Source organism: Benincasa hispida, chromosome 3 (assembly GCF_027475165.1).
Source record: "Benincasa hispida cultivar pf3 chromosome 3, pf3_genome.v1.1, whole genome shotgun sequence".
NCBI classification, from domain to species: Eukaryota; Viridiplantae; Streptophyta; class Magnoliopsida; order Cucurbitales; family Cucurbitaceae; genus Benincasa; species Benincasa hispida.
The window spans coordinates 41,199,121-41,225,883 of record NC_143480.1 but is presented as its reverse complement, the minus strand read 5'-3'; the positions used below and the strand labels follow the sequence as shown (position 1 = coordinate 41,225,883).

Below are 26,763 nucleotides of genomic sequence, written 5' to 3'. Positions count from 1 at the left end.
AACATAATGAACAAACCACGAGGAGTAAAGATGTAACGTAACATTAAGTTTTGTTCTACATTTTGTTTTTCTTAAAATATTTCTTCAAGGATCATGGTTTACTTAGCATAACACAACTAGTAAAGTGTTTATGTCATCAAATTCAAAGTCAGAAGTTTGATTCTTCTTCATAGATGTTGAAAAAAAGTATCTTTTAGTTATATACCTTAATTTAGGAAAATTGTCAAAAATAACTTTTAAATATTCTTTCACGACTAGCACCTTTATGATGTAGTTAAATTTTTATTCAAATCTCGATGGTTGATTTTTACTGGAAAAGAGAAAAATTATTTCAACAAGTTTTCTTAAAATGTGCTAATTGTGAAAGTAAAACTTCAAAGGGTTGTTTCTGACAATTTCCCCCTAATTTCTACCCCTCCACAACAGAAGACAATTTTTTGATAACAGCAGTAAGGAAAGAGCGATTACTGTTACTGTAGCCACCATCAATGACAAGATTATGCCCACTTATAACCCTAGATTCATCACTACACAAGTAAAGCGCTGCCTCCGCCACATCCTCTGTCGTCGGTACCACTCCTTTCAAAATTGCCGACGACCGGACCACCTCCTCCAACGCCTCCGTCGTGAGTCCCAACGCTTTTCTTAGCATTGGCGTTGCAATAGCCCCTGGAGACACCGAATTAACCCTAATCCCAAATTCCCCCAATTCTACACACAGATTTCTCATCAATCCCACCACCGCATGCTTCGACATTGCATAAGCATGCGGTGATTGTCCGCAAATCACCGAAGCAACACTAGACGTGAACAGAATCACGCCGCTCCTATTTGGAATCATAACCCTAGCCGCATGTTTCGCCCCTAAAAAGCCTCCGTACACATTCACTTCGAAAACCTTCTTGAAATTCTCCCCCTTTGTTCCTAGAATCGTCCGATCCATATCCCCGGTGATTCCGGCATTGTTGTACATTATATCCAGTTTCCCGTACCTCTCAACGGCAAAATTGACGACATTCTTCACGTCAGAATCGCTCGTCACGTCGCAATGTACATATGAAACAGTTTTCTCCGATCCGAGTTCTTCACAAAGTGAACGGCCGAGATCGTCCTGGATGTCGGCAATGACTACACTGGCGCCGTGCCGAACGAACAATCTGGCGGTGCTCTTGCCGAATCCACTGGCGCCGCCGGTGATTATGGCGACTTTGCCGTTTAACCTGCAAAAGGGAATGAAAGAGAGGTCTCTGGTTATTCGTCGGTGGCTCTACAAGAGAGAGGGGACTTACATATTACCTTTTGGAAGAACAGGATTCGTTCATGGTCTGATTTGAAGCTATTCAAGTTATCAGGATTTGAATTAGAGTGCATGCCTATTTATAAACTCATCTACTACATGAATGGACTATCAGTTCTCAAAATATGTCTTAACAAATCAGCATGTTGGCCATGTGTTTTGGTACGGTAGCGAATCCAAAACTATTATTTACTAAATTGAAATTTCATCTTTAATTGCATACAAAATTAAATTTGAATAGAAAAATTTATGCCCAACAAACCACGATGCCATGGATTTTTTATGATACAACAAGTGAATAAATATATGAATATAAATCATTTTAATCAGAGCACGTGCCTCTCGTTCCGTCATGAATGTGCCCTTCATGGAGTACTATACGTCTTTTGTTCACACTATAAGTTTAACTTCATAAATATTAATGGACCTTATATTAATATTCAACCATGCAAGGGTTTAAACACAATCTAAACCAACCTGTTTCGAATCATTTAAATACTCAAAAACTTAAATTAGTAAGTGAAGGTATGTTTAATTATATATTTTTTAATAAATATATTAGTGAATTCTATCTTATTTTTAAAAATATAATGACAATAAATAAAGGAAATTCTGGAAATTTTTACGTTTTGTTTGGAAACTTGGTGGGGAAGAGTCAAAGTTAAAAGGATATGTTAAAAGTCAAAAACAACTGTCGTTTGTGAACTAATAAACCAACTAATGTAAAATTCTTGCTTGTCCTTTTCTTTTCTTTCTTTTTTTTTTTTTTTATATATATAATATGTGGGGTAAGAAAAATCGAACCTCAAACTTTGAAATTAGTTTGAAAAATTAGATAATATAAATACTATTTCAGTTGAGATATGTTTATTTTAACGCTTGTCCATTTTAATACTAAATTTGAGGTAAAATAAATCAATTATAATATAAAGGATTAAAATTTTAAAGCCTAAAAACAGAAAGTTACAATGTTTAGAAAATAAATACTCACAACTATCCTAATTTAGCATTTATTATTTAGATTATTTTTATATTCATATTTATTTCCAATCTTATTATTATAAGATGATTATTTAAAAAATTATAATGGTAAGAAAATTGTTTAGAAATTATAAGATTTTATTTTAAAATTACTTTATTTAATCCAATTTTTTTATAACCAATTTAAGAAAAATAATTTATTTAGAAAATAGGTCAAAAATTCATTCCACTTTTAGTGTAAAAGAATATGAGGATAGGGGGGAGATAGACATGGGAAAAAATATATAAAACAATAAAACTGAGGGACTTTTTAAATTGTGTTAGAGAATATAACACATTTTTAGAAAAGTTATTTTAATACATTTTTAAGTGTTTAATTTTAAAAAATAAGTTATTTTGGAAAAGATTAGAGTCTTTAACAATCATTTAAAATAATTTTTCAAATGTATTTTAATTAATTTTTATGTTTACATAAAATGAGTTTTCTAAAAAAAAGAAAAAAAAAGAAAAAAAATATTTCTTTCTTAAATCAATCGAAAGCCCTTAAAGATCAGTTATCTAAGAAAGTGAATGTAGTTAAATTAACAAATATTTTTTCTTAGAAAAAGAAAATCAACAAGATGTGGGTGAAAGAATGTGATATAAAATCATAAGAACAAATTTTAAATTTGTTCAAACTATAAGGACTAGAGATGCAATTTAACGTTAAGGGGGTATTTGGTAATCAACCCGAATGTGTTTCATAGTTTTCTTTCCACAAGTTTTTAACGTTAAGGGGTGTTTCATATAATTTAACTATAAGTTTTTTTTTCCTACATTTTGTTTTTATTAAAATATTTTTTCAATGATGATGCCATACTTTGTATCTTTTGGTTCGGATCATAATATTTTAATTTGTTTTAGCATTTATAATGTCATAAATTTACTTAGGTTAGGTCTTCCCAAAAAAAAAAATTAATAAGTTAGGTTAAGGTTGACATTTATGTATAATAATTGTTTTCATAAAATGCAAATCACTACAAGAAAATATCTCTTTCTCGAAACTTAAAATCGTTGGAAAATGATTAAAAAAAAAAAAAAAACATATCGAGAGATCCACTTTCTACGACAAACTAGTCGTCGGGAGTTTGGTTGGGATATATCCGTCGGGAGAACATCTCCCAACACGGCAACATATATCGTCGGGAGTTTGTATAAACTCTCGACGCGTGTTCTACAACGTCGGGAGTTTGGAACTCCTGACGCTGTCTATACATGTATCAAGAGTTCCCCGATCTCCTGACAGTTGATAATTATGACGGTCCTCATTAGCCTTTTAAAAAAAGAAATCTTTCAAAGTCGTTTGATTGAAAGTTTTTCAAAATTGACGTAGGCATCTAAAATTCATATTTGTTTCATAGTTTTAACATTATGTTGAGAATAAGGAGCATCCTCAAGGGTTTTCAATTCCTTTTAAAACTGTGAATTTTCTTTTTTTCCTTTCTGTTTTTTATTTTATATATTATTTCATTTTGAATATAATTAATTAACAGATTAATAGTAATTTGACAAAATTTATATAAATATTTATTTTAATAAATCAATAATAATCTATTAAAATATTTATTAACTTATTTTCATAATAAAAAATTATTAAATGAATGTAATTATTTTTTTACATAAATAAATAATTAATTAGCTAACCATATCTTAATATATTTAACTAGTAAATAAGGATTAGTTAAATTTTAGTAAATGCAAGATTTTTTTTTTCAATAATAATGGATTACTTATTTTTATAATCAACCAATTATTTATGGAGATAATTTTAAATTTGCTCTTTCATTATAAATATATAATTTATAATCATTATTGATTATTTATAATCAATTAATTATTTATTATGATTAATTTTTATTACTTCACTCATTATTAACGTATTACATTTAAAAAAAAAATTAGTATTCTTTATTAATGTTATTTATTAACATATCATATTTTTGTTTCATTTTTAGTTTTTATATAATAGATTATTTACTAAAATATATTTTTTATGGTATTTAACTAAAATTATAATCACTAATGTGGAACTTAATTAATTATAAAAATGATTCAATATTAGATTATGGTGAATATAAATTACTCAATTTTCAAGTATTTATAATTAAAATTATTATTGATTCTTAATTAATTAACTTTGATCAATATACTGAATGATGTTTATTCTTTAGTGAATTAATATATTACAAGTATATAAGATTGTCGTGCTTAATTTCATAAATTAAATACAAACATAATTTTTTTTATAAAATTTTGATAACATTTCTCATGCACAATCTAACACAGTCATCTATGTCAGACATCTTATTCTCAAGCATCCGCATTTTTTTCTGGACATCTGTTGTCGACCTTTTAGTCTTTATAATGGTTTGTTCATTTGTTCTCGACCTTTTTATTCTCTGGGTGTTTCTTAACCTTAAAGATAAGCTTTATTCTTTTGTTTACTTGTATAATTCTATAATGGTTTATTAAGGTTTTATAATGAATATTTATATGAATTTGTTCTCCAATCGCCATAAAAGTCAAGATCTGTCACTAACACACTACACTTTAGCTACGTTTACTTGCTCAAAATGGCAATCAAATTGTGAGACTTAGTTTATTGTCATTGATGAAGTTTAATCAAAATTAGGATTGAGAATAAAATGTGAACCTCGTTCAAAATTTAGGAATCTCGTTTTGATTCCTTCCTCTAAAATAGTGATGGATCACATTCTCATTTTTTATTCAACGGATGTATTTATTATTATTATTATTATTATTTGGTTACAATTTCTTGTTTGATTTTTTTTCATTGATATGCATGTTTTCTTTTGATTGATAATTTTAAATTAGAAATAAAATAATATTATATTTTTAAAATATATATATAATATTATCTTATTAAATTAAATTTTGTTTTTTCAACAAATGCATCATTTCAATGGAAGATCTTAGTACCTTTTTATTAAAAAAAAAATGTACACCCAAAATGAAAATTAAATTAGATGTGTTAAATTGAAAAAAAAAAAAAAAACAGTTACTATTTTATTTTGAAAATCTTACTATATTTTAATTTAGGTCTTTAATTAATGCAAATTCTTTTAGAAACAATTAATGCATTTTAACTTATTAGAAATATGAAAAAAGAGTTCTATAATTTGAGTATGATTCTATACATTTAAGTATAACATCAAAAGGAATGCATTCCGATTTATTATACATATTATGATTTCAAGTCTATTTCCATTTTTTTATTTCGAAAGGTAAATAAACGCACTCTTAATAGAATATGAATACATAAATATCGATCGTATTCTCAAATATGCATTTGAAATATCTAGATATAACTCGATTAATTAAGATGTATATCATCGAGTAAATTTAAATATTGGAATCAACACGATTGAAATATATCCCTCGAAAAAATTAAATCTAACCCCTTCAAAATTGGAGTGCATAGCTATTTATAAATTCAACTACTATAAATGGTTTGACAAAAAGAGCAAGTTGGCCATGTGTTAGTTTGGAAATTTTGTGGGGGAAGACTCAAATTTTAAAAGGATATGCTGAAAGTCAAAGCAATATCCATTGCTGTCTGTGAAAGAGCAAACCAATTAATGTAAAATTCTATCTTGTCCATTTAATTACTAAATTGAAGGGGAAAATCAGTTGTAATATTAAGGATTAAAAATTTTAAACATAGAAAAGCAAGTTTCAATGTTTAGAAAATAAATACTCAACTGTCTTGATTTTTTAGCACTTATTTTTGCAATTTTTTTATTTTCATATTTATTTCCAGATAACTATTTAAAAATTATAATTGTAGAAAAATTATTTGAAAATTATATGCTTCAATTTCAAATTTATTTTATTTGATCTAAATTATTTGATAACCGATTAAGAAAAATAATTGATTTAAAAAATATATTGAATAGGTCACAAATTCATATTCCAAAGTTAATGCAAAAGAATATGAGAATAGGGAGAAGATAGACGTGGAAATATATATATGTATATATATAAGAATTAAACAGAAATTTCGAAAATTGCGTTAAGAGAATATGGCCGATTTTTTAAAAAGTTGAGTTCATTAAAGAAAAAAAAAACATAATAATAACATGGTGAAAGATCATATGACTTCCTTGGGCGAGGATATATGAATTAAAACCATTCAACTACATTCAGATTAGTAAAAATAATCAATTTTATCATACACATTGTTGGGATAAATACTATATTTTTTATATCAATTATCCCACTCTTGTATGAATCTAATAGAATACTAATCAACTAGCAACAACAATAATAATCGAGTAAAGATACAAGCACTTCTAACGTAGAAAAATCCCCTCAATGTGAGGAGTAAACAACCACGAATCAAAGTCAAAATCTCCACTATAATCAATAATGGGTTACAACGAGTTTTTCCTAGTTAGAACTAGAGACATACACAGTAAATATCTCAAGATTAACAATCTTGGCAATAAACAGCAACAAATTGAGAAAAATAAAATTAGAAATGTCTCACTTGAAGTGGCAATCAATTACACACGGTATCTGACTGTAGGTAGCTTCAAACGAAATATCCACCATCTAGATTGAAGACCCTCATATCAAGAACATACAGTCAAACTTTCACTTCGATCGGACCACGAACCAATCCCTAAATGGTTAAAAAACATTGCTGGTTGGAATGCAAAAAAACTCTAATTTTCTTCTGTCGTTTAAATCACTCTCGGTTTTCGTAGAATTTACCATTGGCTGTTGTACGCTTTTGTTTTAAACAAAACCTAAAAGCCCAAATGGGCTATTTATTGGCCTTTCACTTTAACTGAAATACCCAACAAATCTCCCCCTATTTCACTTTGTGGAGGAACTTGTCATTCACGCGATGGAACAACAAAACTCAAGCTTCTCTCTTGGTAGATTCTTTGTCAACATATCGGATCCATTATGATAAGTATGTATCTTCTCAAGCTCAAACAAATTCATCGTTTAAAGCATCTCTCATCCAATGATACCTCACATCTATGTGCTTCGTTCTAGCATGAAATGTAACATTTTTATCAAGATGAATAGCACTCTGATTGTGTAGTATATCACATATCTTTGTTGCTTGAAGTCAAGCTCCTGTATAAAGCACTTCATCCACAACATCTATTTGCAAGCCTCTGCTGCTACAGTATACTCTGCTTCAGTCGTAGAAAGTGCAACACATTTCTGTAACTTTGATTGCCAAGATACTACACCACCTGCAAATGTCATCAAGTAACTGGAAGTACTAGCTTCCCACCTCCAAATGTGAGCTTCAAAATGGAAGTGCCTCTCAAATATCTCATGTTGCACTTGACTGCTTCTCAGTGCTATTTTCCTGGATTGGACATAAAACGGCTAATAACACCAATAGCGTGAGCAATATTAGTCTAGTGCATACCATGACATACATCAAGCTCCCAACTACTGAAGCATAAGGGATCTTGCACATATCTTCCTTCTCTTTATATGTAGAAGGACTCTATTTGCTACTCAGTTAGAAGTAACTAGATAAAGGAAAACTGACCGGTGTCGCTTTACTCATGTTGAAACGCTCAAGCACCTTCTCCAGGTATTCCTCCTGTGACATATATAACTTTTTGGAAACTTTGTCTCGAACTATTCGAATTCCAAGAATTTTCTTTGTTGGCCCTAAATCCTTCATGGCAAAGAATTTGCTCAATTGTTTCTTCAACCTGTCAATTCTCGAAACATTCCTGCCAACAATCAAAATGTCATCAACATAAAGCAATAATGTACATCATTAAAAAATTTCTGGACAAAAACACAATGATCAAAAGTAGCTTTTTTTGTAGCCTTGCTCCCCCATAACTAACTCAAACTTCTTGTACCATTGCCTCAATATCTGTTTCAACCCATAAATACTTTTCTTCAATTTACACATCACATGCTCTTTGCCTTTCTGCTCAAAACCCTCTGGTTGTTCCATGTATATTTCTTTATCTAAGTCCCCATGAAGAAATGCAGTCTTAACATCCATCTGCTCAACCTCTAAGTCAATACTAGCTGCCAAACCCAGAACAACGTTTATAGAAGACATCTTGACAACTGAAGTAAAAATTTCATCAAAGTTGATACCTTTCTTTTGATTGAACCCTTTGACAACCAATCTCGCTTTGTAACACGGCTATGAGGTATGTTTTTAATGCAATTTTTCCTTTAGGCAATTTAACGAGATCAAAAGTGTGGTTTTCATGTAAAGACTTCACCTCATTTTTCATGGCATCAATTCACTCTCTTTTGTGTTCATCTTCTATGGCCTCTTCATAACTCTCAGGCTCTCCCTCATTAATCAATAATAAATATTCATTAGCTGAATATCTTGTTGACGGATGTCGATCTCTGACGTATCTCTTGAGTGAAACATATGTAGGAACAACTGTTTCTGACAGCTGTTTCTGAACATTGTTATCTGCCTCAGCCTATTCAAAACCCACATCTGTATCAACAAACAAATCATTTTGAACCTTATTTTCTATCTGTGTAAAAGGTTGTGTCAAAGAAATTAACTTAAATCAATCATATCATCATTATGCTTAGACTCTATTTTATCTGTCTTCTCAATGTCTAGTATCGTTTGTGTTGGGGTTGATGCCCTAAATTCTCGTGTCCTGCAGTTTGTAAACAGTTTGTACGAACACTTATGTTGTATAATATATGATCTTTTACTTCACATCTTCTATTTTGCTCAACTGCTTGTTTTATTTGCTTTACCACAAACCAATAAACTTAAAATCTCTGGTTATCTGTATGCAACTCAAGCATGTATGTGGTGATATACAAGTGGATCATGTCTTGAGTGATAACCAAAATGATCTGTAGTATATGGATATATGAAGAAAACCTTATACCGGTAACGCTACGGATGTGGCCTGCTTTTTGGAATGGTCACAAGTATTGTGACTTATCACAGATGGTCTGATCCTGATCATTCGTGTTGGGGACATGCGAGCGGGGGCATCCTATACAAAGAGTTTGTATAAGACCTAACCACAAAGTGTTAACGTCTCATTATATAACACCGTTCATGACACAGACTTCACTTCACTAGAATGACCATAGGTAACATGACCTCAATCCTGAGTGAGTTGGGAACTCCTGCCATTGAAAGTGGTCCTCTGATTTGTATGGGTGCGAGTGGCCAGGTCGCCGATTCAAACCTACCATTTTGGGGATTCGTCTGATTTGGGAGCTGGGAACTCAGCTATACAAGATGGAATTCACTCTTTCCCCGAAGCAGGAGTAAGTAGATAGATAGCTCCCTTAAAGGCTGATTCCAGGGTTTGAACGATGTGGCGCCACACACATTCTCTTGACCCGAGAGGTGTTCACACATAGTTGGACTGTGTTGTATTGTTCATTAGAGGAATCAGTGGTACTTAAGGAGTAATATGTAACTACATGGGCAAAACGGTAATTTGGTCCAGCTATACTTACGAGCATCTGTGAAGGGCCATCGTACTCATGATTAGTTATATCCGATGGACACAAAAATATATTTGTGGTAAGAAGAGTTCAGCTATTGTCTTTAATGGAATGTCTAACAGTTAACGGATGGTGAATCTCGTGGCTAAAGAGTTTAGTCAGCTATTCACAGATCGTTGGAGCTTCGAGCCACAGGTCCATTAGGTCCCCTAGGTAGCTTAGATAAAGTCGAGAATCAGTGTCTGGGTTAATTTGAAATGTTCAATTTGACAAGAGGAAGTTCGATTATATATGATATAATTGGACTTATTAATTATATATGATATAATTGGCTAAATGTATGAGATAGATTATTTTGGAGAAAATTAGATATAAATATGATTTATATCAAGTAGAGGAGAAATTACTATAGTAGATATGTGATATCAAACTATAGGGTAAAAATATAATATGATTATATTTATTAATAATTTAATTTATTAATTATATGATAATTAACCCAAAATCTTGCTCGGACGTGCGTTAGTGGGAACAGCGTCAGTTATTGTAATCGATGAATAAAAATGAAATTTGTTTCATTGTGAATGGTTCTGAAAAAGATCGGAAGGTTTTGCGTTGGTGTGAAAACGTAATCGATCGATTAAACTCGAGAGCCTTTACGATAGTAGCTCAGCACCTAAACGATCGCATACCTCGCGCCTAAACGATCGCCTACTTAGCGCCTAAACGATCGCACACTAAGTTCTAAACGATCGGTTAGCTTTCCTAAACGATTGTATAGTGTGTCGTGTTTGCTAAACGATCGCCTACCTTTTTCTAAACGATCGTTCAGTAAAATCTACACGATTGTATAGTTTCTTCTAAGCAATAAGCATTTTTCTATGCGATAGCTTCATATTCTCTCTCATTTGCTTATTACCTACACGATCAGTTCTTCCTCCTACCTCTAACAAACTCACCGAAGACCACGCTTTAGGTTCCCACTCCGAGAATACCTGGGGCTCCTTTTTGGTGGTGTCGTCCCCGCTACATTCCTGTGTTTGCAGTTGTTCGTACTGCTGTATTCGATGCATCTATTGGGCGTTGGTTGTTTGGGTAGAGGTCGTCTGCTGCGTTGAGTTCCATAGTTAGAAGAGTGTCTTCAACTGGTATGAGAACTTTGTCCCTTTTTATTTTGTTGTTCAAAGCATGCCATTAATTACTGTTTGTTTGCATAACTGTGCGTTTGAATATATATAGTGTATTTCGGTCACGGTGAAATTGGAGCGATCCAAACGCGCTCATGGAACTCTTTGTTAAGAGATCCTTCAGTTTGGTCTTCAACAAACACAACATCTTGACTTCTTATGAGCTTCTTCTATACTGGATCATAAAATCTATAACCAAACTCATCTTGGCCATAGTCAAAAAATACACATGGTCTAGTCTTTGCATCAAGTTTCGATCTCTCATCTTTAGGAACATGAACAAAAGCTTTACAACCAAAAACATGTAGGCTTCTCTTCAGAAAAAACTGAAAGATGCAAATCATTCATATATAAAATATCTTCCATTTTTTTTCCTGAAATTGATAATTTGACCCATTAAGGGTAACCATCTTAGCTGAACTAGCATCCATATTCAACACACCCAATTAACTTAGCCGACGCTCTGATACCACTTTGTTGGGATAAATACTATATTTCTCGCATCAATTACCCCACTCTTGTGTGATTCTAATAGAATACTAATCAACTAACAACAACAATAATAATCAAGTAAGGACACAAGCAATTTTAACATGGAAAACCCCCCTCAATGTAAGGAGTAAAAAACCACGGACCGAAATCAAAATCTCCACTATAATCAATAATGGGTTACAACGAGTTCTCCCTAGTCCTAACTAGAGGCATATACAGTAAATGTCTCGAAATTAACAATCTTGGCAATAAACGGCAACAAATTGAGAAGAATAAAATTAGAAACGTCTCGCTTGAAGTGGCAATCAATTAACCATGGTATCTGATTGTAAGTAGCTCCAAACGAAATCTCCATCGTCCAGATTGAAGATCCTCTTGTCAAGAATACACTGTCAAATTTTCAGCTTGATCAAACCACAGATCGATCCCTAAATGGTTGAAAAATGCTACTGGTCAGAATGCAAAAACTCTTATTTTCTTCTATTGTTTAAATCACTCTCGATTTTCGTAAAATCTACCACAGGCTGTTGTACGCTTTTTTTAAAACAAAACCTAAAAGCCCAAATGGACCATTTATTGGGATTTCACTTTAAGTGAAATAACTCAACACATATATATTCAAATTCGTAAGAGTGTGTTTGGTAGAAAATATGAAAACATAAATTTGAAAACAAGAGATTTAATGAAAATAAAGTTACATTTAATGCTTCACATATGTGTTTGATAGTATATTTAGAAATTAAATTCTAATTTAAATAATTATTTAAAATGTATTTGATATTATGTTATAAAAATAGTTGTTGTTACATACTAGTACTTATGTAACGACCCAACCCCCTAGGACTTAAGTTAGGTCGTTATTAAATACAAGCATGCATGGAACTTAAAACGGCACTCTGTTATGGTGAAATAAATGTTAATTAAATAAGGTAAGTTTAAAAGACTTCCATTAAATTCAAATATTAAAAACAACAGTAAAGTACCCATAAATCATAAATGATAATAAAAAAAAGTCTGAAAACGATTCTTAATAGTAAGTTTTAAACATCAAAACTGAAAGTTAAGAAAAACATGAAAATAAATCTAAATCTCATGAGCAGAAGCATAAAACTAGTCCCAGTGGCTCGATCACGAATTCCGCTTGCCCATTGCTGGTGCATCTCTACCTTTACCTAAAACAACAACATGAGAAAGAATGAGTATAAAATACTCAATAAGTAACCCTGCTACTGGGGTCAAGTTAGACATTCATGTCCTCTAGATGCCTACCTCTAGTGGAACATATAAACTGTTCTAGTCCTCATGAGACCCATACATACATGAAAAACTAATTTTTATCCTACTGTAGCTAACTATGCCCACTACCTCTAGTGAATCCCGAAGAAAAAATAATAACTGGTGAATCCCGAAGGAAACACAAACTGGTGAATCCCGACAGAGACAATATTTGGTGAATCCCGACAGAAACGCGAACTGGTGAATCACGAAAGAAAATCAAATTGGTGAATCCCGAAGGAAACACGAACTGGTGAATCCTGAAAGAGACACAAACCTAGTAGGCATTCTAACTAATCAATAAAATCACTATCATAGGCTCAACACCATAATCATCACAATATGGTTCTATGACATACTTATATGCCTCAACATCATGGCTCTACAAAATACACACATGCCTAAACATCCACAGATCACATACAACCTCATGGAATCAAATGTCATCTCATGCTAGCATTCAAGTATCTATATGCACAAATACATCTTTCAGATCCTCAAGCAAGAACATGCATCAGTTATACTAAACTATCAGTTCAACATGTTGCCATTCTGCCATAACATTCATCTATCATGCTAGCATACATCCAGTGCCCGGCCCATAGGCAGTTCCAGTAGTAAAATTACTTACCTCGAAGTCAAATTCAGATATTAATCTAAGCTAATGATCTCCAATAAAAATAAATCTTGAATTAAGTCCCCTAATATAGACATAATACTAAATTTCAGTCTTTGGAACCAAGACCCAAATATACAAATTTAATCCAACGATCACTAATTAACTTACCCAAACGAAACTTGATCAGCAAACGCTCGCAAGATTTCGACTCCAAAATCTCCTCTTAGCAAAATTTTAAAATTCAATGGACAATGACTTGGAACCTTCAAAATACTTAAAATCAAACCATCATTTAGTCCAATAATCAATAGGTGCCCGACAACCAACCACAAGGATCACAATGCTTACTAAACTACTTGTCGAACGAACTAGAATCTGCTGGACAGCACGTTGCACACTCTAAAGTACTCCAATCTTGGATCTAAATTCCAAATGTAATCGGCATCAACCAAAAAGAAATCCAAAATTTAATGGGCAACCGAGAACCTTCTATACTCAACCGCTCTTACACAAAACTTACCAACATTAGCCGAAATCTGATGAATGACAGCGGAGATCGACGGCTAGGCTCGGGCAGTGGGTTGGACGAGCGGTTCGGCCTCAACCAAACAAGGTTGGGCGGCGTTAAGTGGCTGCTGGAAGAAATATTGTGGCAGCTAGGCATGAAGGCAGTGGCGGGAGTCGAAGCTCGAAGCGGTGGCGTCGCTCAGCTGGGCTTGTTCATGCATGAAGGTCGGCGCGACTCCAATGGATCTAACAGATGACGTCAAGCGAAGCTAACGTGCGATTGGGCTTCATGTCTGACCGACGGCGCACTGAGGAGGCTTCGGGTCACCGACTGCTCCTTAGCATTGGGTCGACGGAAAGCGTGGTCGCAGGGAGGTTCGGTGGCGAGGGTTTACACGAGGGAAGGCGCGGTGTGAGGAAGAAGAGAAGGGAAATTTTCTTTTTTATAAATAAAAATAATAATAATAATAAAACTTAAAAACTTAAAAAGGAAATAAAATAAACTTTATTTTATTTTTTTCCTTATTCCACTTTATTTTATTAACTTCTTTTCTTTCCCAAAAACTGAAATTAATTCTTGCCATTAATTTCTAAATTGAATAATTTTTTAAAGACAAAAATTAAATTCCCGCACTTATACTTGAAATCCAAAATTCCAAAAATTCCCTCCAATAATAAAATTACTAAAATTACAATAATATTAAAAAATATATGGGGTATTACATTCTTCCCTCCTCAAAGAACTTTCGTCCTCGAAAGTTCGTTCTTGAAAAAGCTCCGCGTACTGGGCCTTCATCTCATCCTCTCACTCCTAGGTAACCTCCTTGAACTGGTGATTCTGCCATAAGACTTTCACAAAAGCAATTTCCTTATAGCGCAATGTCTTTACTTCTCTAACGAGGATCTCTACAGGTTTCTCTTTGTAGCTCAAGTTGTCATTCAACTGCAAGGGCTCGAAGTCAACTACATGAGATGGGTCTGTCACATACTTCCTTAGCATCGAAAATGGAAGACATTATGAACTAAAGACAGTGTTGGGGGCAATGCAAAATGGTAAACTACGAGGCTAACTCGCTCCAAGACCTCAAAAGGTCTAATGAATCTCGGACTCAACTTCCCCTTCTTGCCAAACCTCAGAATACTTTTCATGGGTGTCACTTTTAAGAATACTTTCAATTAGTCTCAAATTCCAGGTCCTTACATCTTACATCGGCATAGCTCTTCTGTCTGCTCTGAGCCGTTTGCATACGAGCCCTGATCTTCTGTATTGCCTCATTCGTGGTCTGCACTAATTAAGGTCCCAACAATTTCCTCTCTCCTACCTCATCCCAACACACAGGGGACCTGCAACTCTTCCCATATAGAGCCTCAAATGGTGACATCCCAATAGTGGACTGGTAGCTGTTATTATAAGCAAACTCCATTAAATGCAAGTGAGCATCCCGGCTTCCTGAAAACTCTATGGCACAGTCACGCAATATGTCTTCCAATATCTGATTCAATCGCTCTGTCTGCTCATCAGTCTGTGGGTGGAAAGCTGTACTGAAATCTAATCGGGTCCCCAAAGCTACCTGAAGACTTTTCCAAAAATTAGATGTGAAACGAGGGTCTCTGTCCAACACGATGGACACAGGCACTTCGTGCAATCTCACCACCTCCTTCATCTATATCTGTGCCCACTTATTTACTAAAAAGGTGGACTTCCCAGGTATGAAATGTGCTAACTTTGTAAGTCTGTCTACCACAACCCATATCACAGTGAAACCTTTAACTGTCCATGGCAACCCCACGATGAAGTCCATAGACACATGGACCCACTTCCATTTTGGTACACTCAATGATTGTAACAAGCCTGTTGGTTTCTTCCTTGGGGCTTTCACCTGCTGGCACACCAAGCATTTACTAACGAACTCTGCAATCTCTCTTTTCATATCATTCCACCAGTAGTAACGTTTTAAGTCCTGATACATCTTGGTGCTGCCGGGGTGAATCGAAAATAAGGAACTATGAGCCTCTGACAACAACTCATCTTTAATATCACTAACTGTTGGCACGCACAAACGTTCCTGATAAAGGAGGCCACCTTCCGCTAATACTAAGAATTCGCCATCCTTGCCTGACTTCACCCTACGAACTCTCTCCTCCAGATAAAGGTCACCTCGCTGCACATCAATAATCTTCTACCTTAGACTCGGTCGCACTGTCAACTGTGCTAACTGTGTCGTAACCTTTCCCACTGCCAATGCAATCTCTGCCCTCTCTAGCTCCATGCACAAATGAGTCTGTCTGATAATGAGGACTCTGAATGAGCCACCTCTAGTGGAACATATAAACTGTCTTAGTCCTCATGAGACCCATACATACATGAAAAGCTGATTTCTATCCTACTGTAGCTAAATATGCCCACTACCTCTAGTGAATCCCGAAGAAAACACAATAACTGGTGAATTCTGAAGAAAACACAAACTGGTGAATCCCAAAGGAAACACAAATTGATGAATTCCGAAGGAGACACAAACTGATGAATTCCGAAGGAGACACAAACTGATGAATTCCGAAGGAGACACAAACTGATGAATTCCGAAGGAGACACAAACTGGTGAATCCTAAAAAAAACACAAACTGGTGAATCCCGAATGAGACACAAACCTAGTGGGCATTCTAACTAATCAGTAAAATCACTATCATAGGTTCGACATCATAATCATCACAATATGGTTCTATGACATACTTATATGCCTCAACATCATGACTCTACAACATACACACATGCCTCAATATCCACATATCACATACAACCTCATGGAATCAAATATCATGAGCATATCCACATATCACATACAACCTCATGGAATCAAATATCATCTCATGCTAGCATTCAAGTATCTATGTGTACAAATACATCTTTCAGATCCTCAAGCAAGGACATACATCAGTTATACTAAACTATCAGTTCAACAGCTAGCATACATCCAGTGTCTGGCCCGTGAGCAGTTTCAGTAGTAAGATTACTTATCTCGAAGTCAAATTCAGATATTAATCCAAGCTAATGATCTCCAACAAAATAAATCTTGAATTAAGTCCCATGATATAGACATAACACTAAATTTAAGTCTTTGGAACTAAGACCCAAACATACAAATTTTATCCAACAATCACCAATTAACTTACCCAAATGAAACTTGATCAACAAACACTTAGCAAGATTTCGACTCCAAAATCTCCTCTTAGCAAAATTTTAAAACCCAATGGACGACGACTTGGAACCTTCAAAATACTTAAAATCAAACCATCATTTAGTCCAATAATCAATAGGTGCCCGACAACCAACCACAAGGATCACAATGCTTATTAAACTACTACTTGCCGAACGAACTCGAATCTGTTGGACAGCACGTTGCGCACTCTGAATTACTCCAATCTTGAATCTAAATTCCAAATATAATCAGTATCAATCAAAAAGAAATCCAAAATTTAATGAGCAACCGAGAACCTTCTAAACTCAACCGCTCTTACCCAAAACTTACCAACACTAGCCGAAATCTGATGAATGACAGTGAAGGAAGGCAGTGACCGGCGGAGATCGACGGCTGGGCTCGGGCGGTGGGTTGGACGAGCGGCTCGGCCTCAACCAAACAGGGTTGGACGGCGTCAAGTGGCTGCTGGAAGAAATGGTGTGGCGGCTAGGCATGAAGGCAGTGGCGGGAGTCGAAGCTCGAAGCGGTGGCGTCGCTCGGCTGGGCTTGTTTGCGCGTGAAGGCCGGCGCGACTTCAACGGATCTGACAGACGATGTCGAGCAAAGCTAACGTGCGGCTGGGCTTCACATCTAACCGGCGGTGCGCTGAGAAGGCTTCGGGTCGCCGATTGCTCATCAGTGTTGGGTCGATGGAAAGCGTGGCTGCTGGGAGGTTCGGCGGCGAGGGTTTTCACGAGGGGGGGCGCGCGGTGTGAGGAAGAAGAGAAGAGAAATTTTGTTTTTTATAAATAAAAAAATAATGATAATAAAAATAATAATAATAAAACTTAAAAACTTAAAAAGGAAATAAAATAAAATTTATTTTTTTTCTTTTCCTTATTCCACTTTATTTTATTAGCTTCCTTTCTTTCTCAAAAAAATGAAATTAATTTCTGCCATTAATGTTTAAATTGAATAATTTTTAAGGTCAAAAATTAAATTCTCGCACTCACTTGAAATCCAAAATTCCAAAAATGTCCTCCAATAATAAAATTACTGAAATTTCAATAAAAAAATACGAGTATTACAATTTAGTTGACAATAAACTATAATTAATTTATTTGTGAATATAATTTATGTTTAAAAAATTATATAATTATTATTTTGTACAATTATATAATTTATAATACATTACATAATACGTAATCCTATTTTTTTTAAAATGAATTGAGTTTATAACATGACATACTATATATCTAAATGTTTTTATCATTATTTAATATAATTTTAAATTTCAAAATTTGGATACAATAAAAACATAAAGGCATGTTTGGTTCACAATCTAGATTATGTTTTATTTTTTCAAATTTATTGAATTCAATGAATATGTGTTTGGCAGACAACCCAAATTTTGTTTCTGAAAATTGTTTTCGGATTCTGTGATCCAAAAAATGTAAATTTTGAAAACAACATTTTTTATGTTTTCACGGTATCTGGAATTTGAATTTTAAAATTTAAAATGCACAATTATATTAAATAATGTTTAAAACATTTAGAAATATAGTATATGTCATGCTATAAACTCAATTCAATTTTTAAAAAATTAAAATATTTATTATGTAATATATTATAAATTAGGTTAAATTCCAAATTTGGTCCCTACGGTTAGGATAAAGTTAAAAGTTAATCCATATGGTTTTAAAATTTAGATTTAAGTTTCTATGGTTTGATAGAACTTCACATATAGTCTCTATGGTTTTTTAAATCCTTTTAAATAATCTCTACCACGTGAACTATTTATGAAACTCTTATCCAACCGTAGGGGATAAATTCAACTTAATCATAAGACCAAAATTTTTACTTCTTCCAAACTATAAGGACAAAAATTTCAATTTATCCTATAAATTATATATTATTACAAAATAACAATTTTACAATTTTTTTACATAAAACATGTTCATAAATTAATTAATAATAGTTTATTATCCATTAATATTTAGTGGATAACTACAACTAGTTTAAATTAGAATTCAATTTTTTAATTCTACTACCAAACACATTTGAAAACATGAAATACAACTATGTTTTCATTTAATACCTTGTTTTCAAATTTCTGTTTTTAGATTCTCTACCAAACAGACCTTAAAATCTTGTTTTTAGAATTTGCACTATCTGGATCATATAAACTGAAAACGGTATTCAGAAATAGAATTTGAGTTTTCTATCAAACATATATTTGCTGAACTCAATGAACCTAAAAACATAAAACAAAATCTAAATTATCTACTAATCAGCTCTAGTATGCCTTGGATTTCCAAGAAAGACATAGTAAACCTTGCTATGGTTCGGAGTTAACCTCAAAATAGAAATGTGCAACCTTGTTGACCATTACTATCAAGAAGGCATTGGAAATGGTTAATTCGATAAATCACCATCTAATTATTGTCAAGTCATAATAGTTAAAGAAACGATGAAGGGAAAAACTTAAGGTTGAAAAAATTTCTAGTATTATTATAGTATTAATGTACTACTCCCATTCATAATTTAACACGTCATTAAATGATATACTGATTTATTTTGTATGCTTCATGTTATTCTTCTTAAATGTTATTATTATGACAAAGTAATAAATGAAAGTAGTATAAAAAATTATCCATACTATGTAGGTATTGCCACCATGACTGCCACAATGGACTCCTATCATATAACTTTACTTATGGTGTACTTTTCATTTTGTCACATTAATTGTTTACAAATAATAATGTTGCCATGGTATGGTACAACTACAAAGAATTCATTCCTTGAAGTTGGGAGGCCAATTCTCTCCAACTTGGTTTGTTAGAATTAGAGGTGTTAGAAAATGATAGACTTTTCAATTTGGTCCTAAGTTAGTTTGTGTTTTTGTTTGCTTTTCTCAAAAATGATAAAAATATAAATTAAAATATTATTACGACTCTCATTCTTTGAATTTTTATTCAATTTTTGTCAATATACTTTCAATTGTCCAATTTAGTTCATGTATTTTCAATCTCTCTTAAATTTATATAACATAACTTTCTAATTTTATTAACCTGACAGTTACTACATGTAAGAAATTTTCAAACGAATTCTTTGACCATTTCAACTCAAAGGAAACAATTTTATTTAAAATAAATAGTAATAATAAGATGGAAGTATTCAAATCAACAGACAAACCTTTATTTGGGGTAACCCTAAAAATAATAGTTAAAAACATGAAATCTTGTAAATCTTGTAAATGTAAAAACCAAAAGTTCTAATTCAAACATTCCATGTCTTGTGACAAACATGAACACCAAGTGGAAGCTTTTAACGGGTCCCATGACATCATCACGAATCCTTCTTGACATGTGTTGTTATTACATTGTTTTTCTTACCTAAAAACATATTATATAAAATGGTGAGTTTATAGAACACTCAGTAAGTAATCTCACTATCGAGGTCAGTCTATGCAATTATCATATGCAATAGATTGCTACTTATAGGACTTGGGTTCTATAATTTTTACCAAAATAAGTTAAATATAATAATAACTTTCAAGCAAGGAAATACAGTATATGGATATGTTTTCAAAAGTTATCGTAAAAATACTAGTAAAAAATAAAAATCAACAATAAACTAGTAGTCGAGACTAAATTTAAGATTATTGAAAGTACAAATACTAAAGTTAAACAATTTTAAAGTATATTAACAAAATAGTATTTTAACATTATATATATTATATATATAGTATATATTCTGAGCCCAAAACCAATGAGAAAAAGATGTTAGAATTGGGGATATCTAAAATAATATTAATTTGTATAGGTGGCTAGGGATACTTTTATAAAGTGTGTTTAAGAAATGCTCATTCAAAAAGGCATATTACAAAAATATTAGATTTTGATTTAGTGTTCCAGAATTAATGACAAATTATTGATTTAAAAAATAGAGTTGAAATATATAAATATATATTGACGATCTTTTTCTTTTATTATTATCATTACTTTTTTCATGAAAGGATATATATGACCATGATAATATAATTATTACTCTGATTTGATAAATATAAGGAATAGTTTGTCAAACATTTGTAATGGACAATATGATTATAGTTGAATGTGATTTTTAAAAAAAATAAAAACTTCATGGAAGAATTATTCCACGTGCTGAAAGTTTTCTACTCTCGCTCTCTTGAGTTTATACAATAATTATATTGATTTTTAAAAGATACTTTAGGTTAGGTTCATCTTGGATGAAAGGTAATCCATCAATGATAACATAAAAAGTGAATCAAGTTGATTACTTTTGTTGTTATTTATTTACGTTCCATAATCATAATAAGTTGTGGAGCCCATCTCAAAATTTGTAATCAAATTATGTAATCTAAGTGAGAAATAGAGGGTGTTTAATCTGATTGTGGTTTAAAATTACTAATGACCCACTATCTTTACATTAATGTTATCATTACCAATAATATGAAAATTATATTTGCAAATATTTTAAAGATGAATAAACTTTTTAGAAATTTCTCTCGAGGATTTAGCGTCGCCGCTCTATCTTCTAGGGTTTAGCACTGCTGCTGTCGTAAGTGGTTCGTGCGTAGGTGGTGGGCGGTTCGTTCATATGTGGGAGGCGGTCCGTTTGTGGGATTATGTTCCTCGCGATTTGTTATGTCCATTCAGTTCGACAGTCCGTCTTCTCCAGGGCGTTCTTCACCACTTCAGCTTCAGGTCGGCTCTTTAGGTTCGTCAAGGTGGAGGTGGAGGGTCCTAATCGGTTCCTCGCGATCTGTTTCACTGGTCTCTTCAGATGGAGGTGGAGGTCGGTTCGTCAGGTTCCTCGCGATCTAGTCTTTTCAGGTAGTTCAGTCAAGGTGGAGGGTTTGGTTCATGTCTGGTCGGTTCTTCTGGTTTCGCTGTTCAGACGAGTTGTTTGGTTGTTCTGATCTGAGGTTGTTCGTGCCTTTAGAGTATTGAGGTGCAGGCTAACCACAGTGGAAGTGGGTGACGATGGTGCGTAAGCAGTCGCCTTTAAGATTGAAGGAGAAGAATAGAGGTCGAGTTGCTCGAAAACCCTTTCGTCTGCTTAGACCGGAGATTGATGCTCGTTCTTCGAAGGTAAAGGATCTAGGGTTGTCTGACGGTCATTCTGAGGAGGGTGACAGGTCTGGTAGGAGGAGTGTTGACAATGTAGGGCTGAGGAGGTCGACGGTGGGTGTTCCGGAGGCGATCGAAGGGAAGTCGTTGACGCCTAACCTAGATTCGGTAGTAAGTCGGGTTGTGGGTGTTGATTTGTGTGGGTAGGGTTTTGGGTCAGTTGATGGGTGGGGGAGTTTGGGCTCTTATGGAGTTAGGGACTAAGGTCTGAAAGGTGTGTCTGGGAGCATTGAGGGTGTTGGGGGCTCGGATGAAAACCGGGTTGTGAGGGGTGTTGGGTTGAGCCTTGATGGAATTGGGGTGATCGGAGATGAAAAGGGTGGTCTGGTTCTGGGGGAGCTGAGAAAAAGGTCAAAAGAAGTGGGGGTTTTAGTGGGTGGGCCACATGTTGGGCCGGAGTTGGGAGGCTTGGGGGGCAGAAGTAAAGCAGGGATGAGGTTTCACGGGCTGGGCCTTTTGGTAGTGAGGGTCACTCGATAGACACACGGGATCTTCATGTTCGGGAGGAATCGGTTCCCAAAACTAGTTTAGCTAGGGGGTTTGGTCCTAAGTCGGCCATGTTGGAGAAGGGGAGTGTTTCTGGTGGTTCTAGTCACGGCGTGAAAAGGGGTAATTCGTGGGTGGCCCTTTTTGGATCGAAGTTGAGGGGAAATTTAGAGTTCATTCCCCCAGTGGTTGAAGATGAAAAGGTTATTGTTGAACCCTATGAGGAAATTATTGAAGAAGGTGTTTTTCTGTAGGAGAAATCTTTGGTTGGTCAATTTGTGGATGCCAAACTCTCGTATACTGTTATTTGTCGAATTATTCAGAGAATTTGGGGACGCGTAGAGATGTCAACTATTACCTTGTTGGAGAACGATTTGATTATCTTTAAATTTCAGAAAGCAGAGTCAATGGATTGGGTGCTGGAGAATGGTCCGTGGCACTTGGGTGGCAAACCCATTTTATTACGACAGTGGTCCCCAAGTAGTGTTCCTAAAACCTTTGTTTTTTATTCTGTTCCTATCTGGATTAAACTGGAGCGTGTTCTCTTGGAGTTGTGGACAGATAGGGGTTTAGCAGTGTTAGCTAGTGTCGTGGGTAAACCTGTCTCTTTTGATGTTGCAACAAGAGAGCAGCGGCAGTTATCGTTTGCGAGAGTTTGTGTTCAGGTGGATGGTGATTCGTTAATGCCCCTTTCAGTCACTATTAAAATGCGGGGTCAGGAGTTTATTATTCCAGTAGTGTATGAGTGGAAACCTCGTAAGTGTGCGTGTTGTGGATCCTTTGGGCATACTGGGGCTGTGTGTGAGAGGAAGGGTGTAGAAAAGAGTCAGAAGTTGTGTATTGTGGCGGTAAATGAGGGGTGTTTGGGAGAATGGGGGTATTGAGAGTGTGAAGAAAGGGCATGACGTGGGTATTGGTGAAATGAGAGATAACCCAGTGGTTAGGAGTAAGGGTGTGGAGAGTGTTGACGAGTTTACTATGGTCAATCGTCGTTGGCAGGATAGAGGAGGTGTAGGCCATAGGGGTGGCAGTGGGTCACCGGACTTGGTGCCCTTAAGAAACAGAGCAGTATATGGGTCCCCTGGAATTACGGGGTTTGTAAAGCATGTTGATAATCGCAATAAGTTTGATATTTTATGTGATGAGAGGGGAGACTCGATGACTTTGGCTTTTGTGCAGGCAGATCCTGATCCATTGTCTATTATGGATGAGATGTTCGAGAGTTCGGGCAAAGGTCCAGTGGGAAGTGGTAGGTGTGATTTGTTGCAAGGTCCATGATTTGGTGTTCCTGGAATGTTTGAGGGTTGAACGACCCTATTAAGTGTAGGGTGGTGACAGACTTTCTGGCTTCATCCTCTGTTACTTTCTGCTACTTGCTTGAAACGAGGGTTCGTCATGAAAATTTTGGTATGGTAATGGGTACGTTTGGTGATGCATGGAGTTGTGTGTGTAGCTATAATATGCCGAGAGTTTAGAGGATCTAGGTGATGTGGCGGAATAGTGTCTATGAGTTTTCTATTGATGTCAGTGGGAATCGGTTCATTTCTGGGACCATAGTGGATATTGTATCTACTGCTAGGGTACATATCGGTGTTTTATCTGCCTCAAATCATATAAACGAGAGGAGGAACTTGTGGTCTTAGCTGATGGATGTGTGTGTCTTATGGCAGCTTCCTGGAGTTTTTTTGGGGGATTTTAATGCTATTCGTCGTAGTTCGGAGGATTTTGGTGGTTGCCCTAGCTTGAGAGAGATGAAGGAGTTTGATGGGTCGTTATTGGAGGCAGATCTGGTTGAGTTGGGTGTGACAGGTAATTGGTTTACTTGGACTAGTAAAATTCAAGAGAATGGTATCTTGCATCAATTGGATCGTTGCTTGTCTAATGAGGCATGGAAGGTAGTCTTTTCGTAGTCGGAGGTTAGGGTTAGTTAGTGGGAAATTTCTGATCATAGCCCTCTTCTGGTGTCTACAGGGGAGACGAGGAGTAGGTCACCTCCCACTTTTCATTATTTTTCTTATTGGGCGGAGGCTGAAGGTTTTATTGATACTATCAGGTCAGTGTGAAGAAGGTCTAAGGATGTGTTCCTGATGGTTAGCTTTGTGCGAAATTTGAAGGCAGTGAAGAGAGTTTTACGTGCTTCGTTTGAGAGGCGTATCTATGTGTTAGCTGATGAGGTGAGGGCGACTAGGCAGGTTATGAAGGTTGCTCAGGCGAAGGTAGAAAAGGATCCTAATTCAGAGTCGATGTGTGCAGAGCCGACTCGGGCCACTGAGGTGTTCTGGTCAGTGGCGAGATTGGAGGAGGCGTCACTCCGACAGAAGGCCAGGGTGAGGTGACTGGAGTTATGAACACAACTTTCTTTCATCGATGTGTTTGTTCTCGACGCAGCTGTAGTGGTTTATTTACGGTCGTGGATGCTGGGGGGACTTGCCAAGCAGTGCATGAGAGGGTGGTAAGGGTGGCAGTAGATTTCTTTAAGGGTTGTTTAGGGTCTCAGCCAGTAGGGTATAGGGATCTTACTGCCCAAATTGGGGATATTGTGCAATTTAGCTAGTTCGAGAAGGGGGTGGAGGCGCTTGGTCGTCCAGTAAGTCGGGATGAGATTAAGAAGGCTTTATTCTCGATGAAGTCTGGGAAGACTTCTGGGCCTAACGGGTTTTCAGTTGATTTTTACATAGTTGCTTGGATTGTGGTTGGGGATGATTTCTGTGATGCTGTGCTGAATTTTTTTTAGACCTACCTACTTGGTGGAGTTAATTCTACTGCTATCACTCTTATCCCAAAGAGGCGGGGAGCAGAATGTATGGAGGATTTTCGTCCTATTTCTTGTTACAATGTTGTGTATAAGTGTATCACGAGGATCTTAGCTGAGAGATTGCAGTTGTGGTTGCCTGCTTTCATCAGTGGTAACCAGTCTGCATTTGTTCCGGGTAGGTCGATTTTCGAAAACATCTTATTGTGTCAGGAGCTTGTAGGAGGCTATAAGGAGGGCAGAGGGAAGTCGCATTGTGTGTTGAAGGTAGACCTTCAAAAGGCGTATGATTCGGTCAATTGGGATTTTCTGTTTGGAGTGTTGCTGGCTATAGGTACGCCCCATCAGTTTGTTAGTTGGGTGAGGGCTTATGTTACTTCGCCTATGTTCTCTGTGATGGTTAATAGTTCCCTTAAAGGGTTTTTTCCTGGTAGGAAAAGGTTGAGATAGGGGGAGTCGTTGTCTCCTTTTTTGTTTGTGATGGTGATGGAGGTCTTGTCTAGGTTGTTGAATAATCCTCCTGTGTGGTTTAGGTTCCATGATCGGTGTGAGCGTGTGAGCCTGACGCATTTGGTTTTTGCAGACGATTTAATGATTTTCTGTGCAGCTGAGAGAGATTTTTTAGAGTGTGTGAGGCAGGTCCTAGCAGATTTTGCAGAGTTGTCTGGGTAATTGTAAATGTTAGAAAGAGTTCCATGTTTGTTGTAGGTGTGGAGTCTGGGGAGACGGAGGAACTAGTTGTATTTATGGGTTTCTCTCTTGGTTCGCTGCCTGTTAGGTACCTGGGTTTACCTTTATTGGCGGGTCGGTTGAAGGTTGAGGATTGTGCTCCTTTGATTCAGAGGATTACAGCTCGTATTAGAAGCTGGGCAGCGTGGTCCCTCTCCTTTGCTGGGAGATTACAGCTTGTTAGGTCTGTCTTACAATCCTTTCAGGTATTTTGGTATAGAATTTCCGTGTTGCCTGCGTGTGTAACTCATGAGGTTGATCCTCTGTTACGTAGTTATTTATGGAAGGGTAGTGCAGTGAGTCGGGGTGGTGCACAGGTGGCGTGGGATGAGTTGTGCTTGCCATTGAGCAAGGGGGTTTGGGTGTGAAGCTTGTGGCATCTTGGAACCAGGCTGCTGTTATGAAGCTGCTCTGGCTTCTCTTAATTAAATCAGGTTCATTATGGGTGGCATGGGTGGAGGCTTATGTTTTGTGTGGGCGGTCTCTGTGGGCTGTTCGGAGTGAGGTTGGGAGGTCTTGGGGCTTGAGGGCTATCTTGCGAAATAGAGATAGATTCAAGCATTTGGTTCATTTGATGGTTAGCGATGGTCGATCTTGTTTTGTTTG

General features: G+C 35.5%; 1 protein-coding gene and 1 long non-coding RNA gene across 4 annotated transcripts; both read right to left on the bottom strand.

Moving 5' to 3' along the window:
- Positions 1-243: 243 nt before the first annotated feature.
- Positions 244-1,384, bottom strand: LOC120074243 (short chain aldehyde dehydrogenase 1-like). Its single transcript, XM_039027304.2, has 2 exons — positions 1,297-1,384; positions 244-1,220 (listed from the first exon to the last, which is right to left on the bottom strand). Exons 1-2 carry the CDS (start codon positions 1,320-1,322, stop codon positions 410-412), a joined length of 837 nt encoding a protein of 278 aa, XP_038883232.1. The 5' UTR covers positions 1,323-1,384; the 3' UTR covers positions 244-409.
- A 10,998-nt stretch (positions 1,385-12,382) lies between these two features.
- LOC120074736 (uncharacterized) lies at positions 12,383-17,869 on the bottom strand. 3 transcript variants are annotated; one of them, XR_005481052.2, is made up of 3 exons: positions 17,386-17,831; positions 17,030-17,286; positions 12,383-12,629 (listed from the first exon to the last, which is right to left on the bottom strand). It is a non-coding gene; the product is annotated as an uncharacterized LOC120074736 (long non-coding RNA). The 3 variants fall into 3 exon arrangements; XR_005481053.2 differs by lacking the exon at positions 12,383-12,629 and adding an exon at positions 14,446-16,464 and having other exon boundaries at positions 17,386-17,862; XR_005481051.2 differs by lacking the exon at positions 12,383-12,629 and having other exon boundaries at positions 16,710-17,286; positions 17,386-17,869.
- Between the last annotated feature and the right edge of the window lie 8,894 nt (positions 17,870-26,763).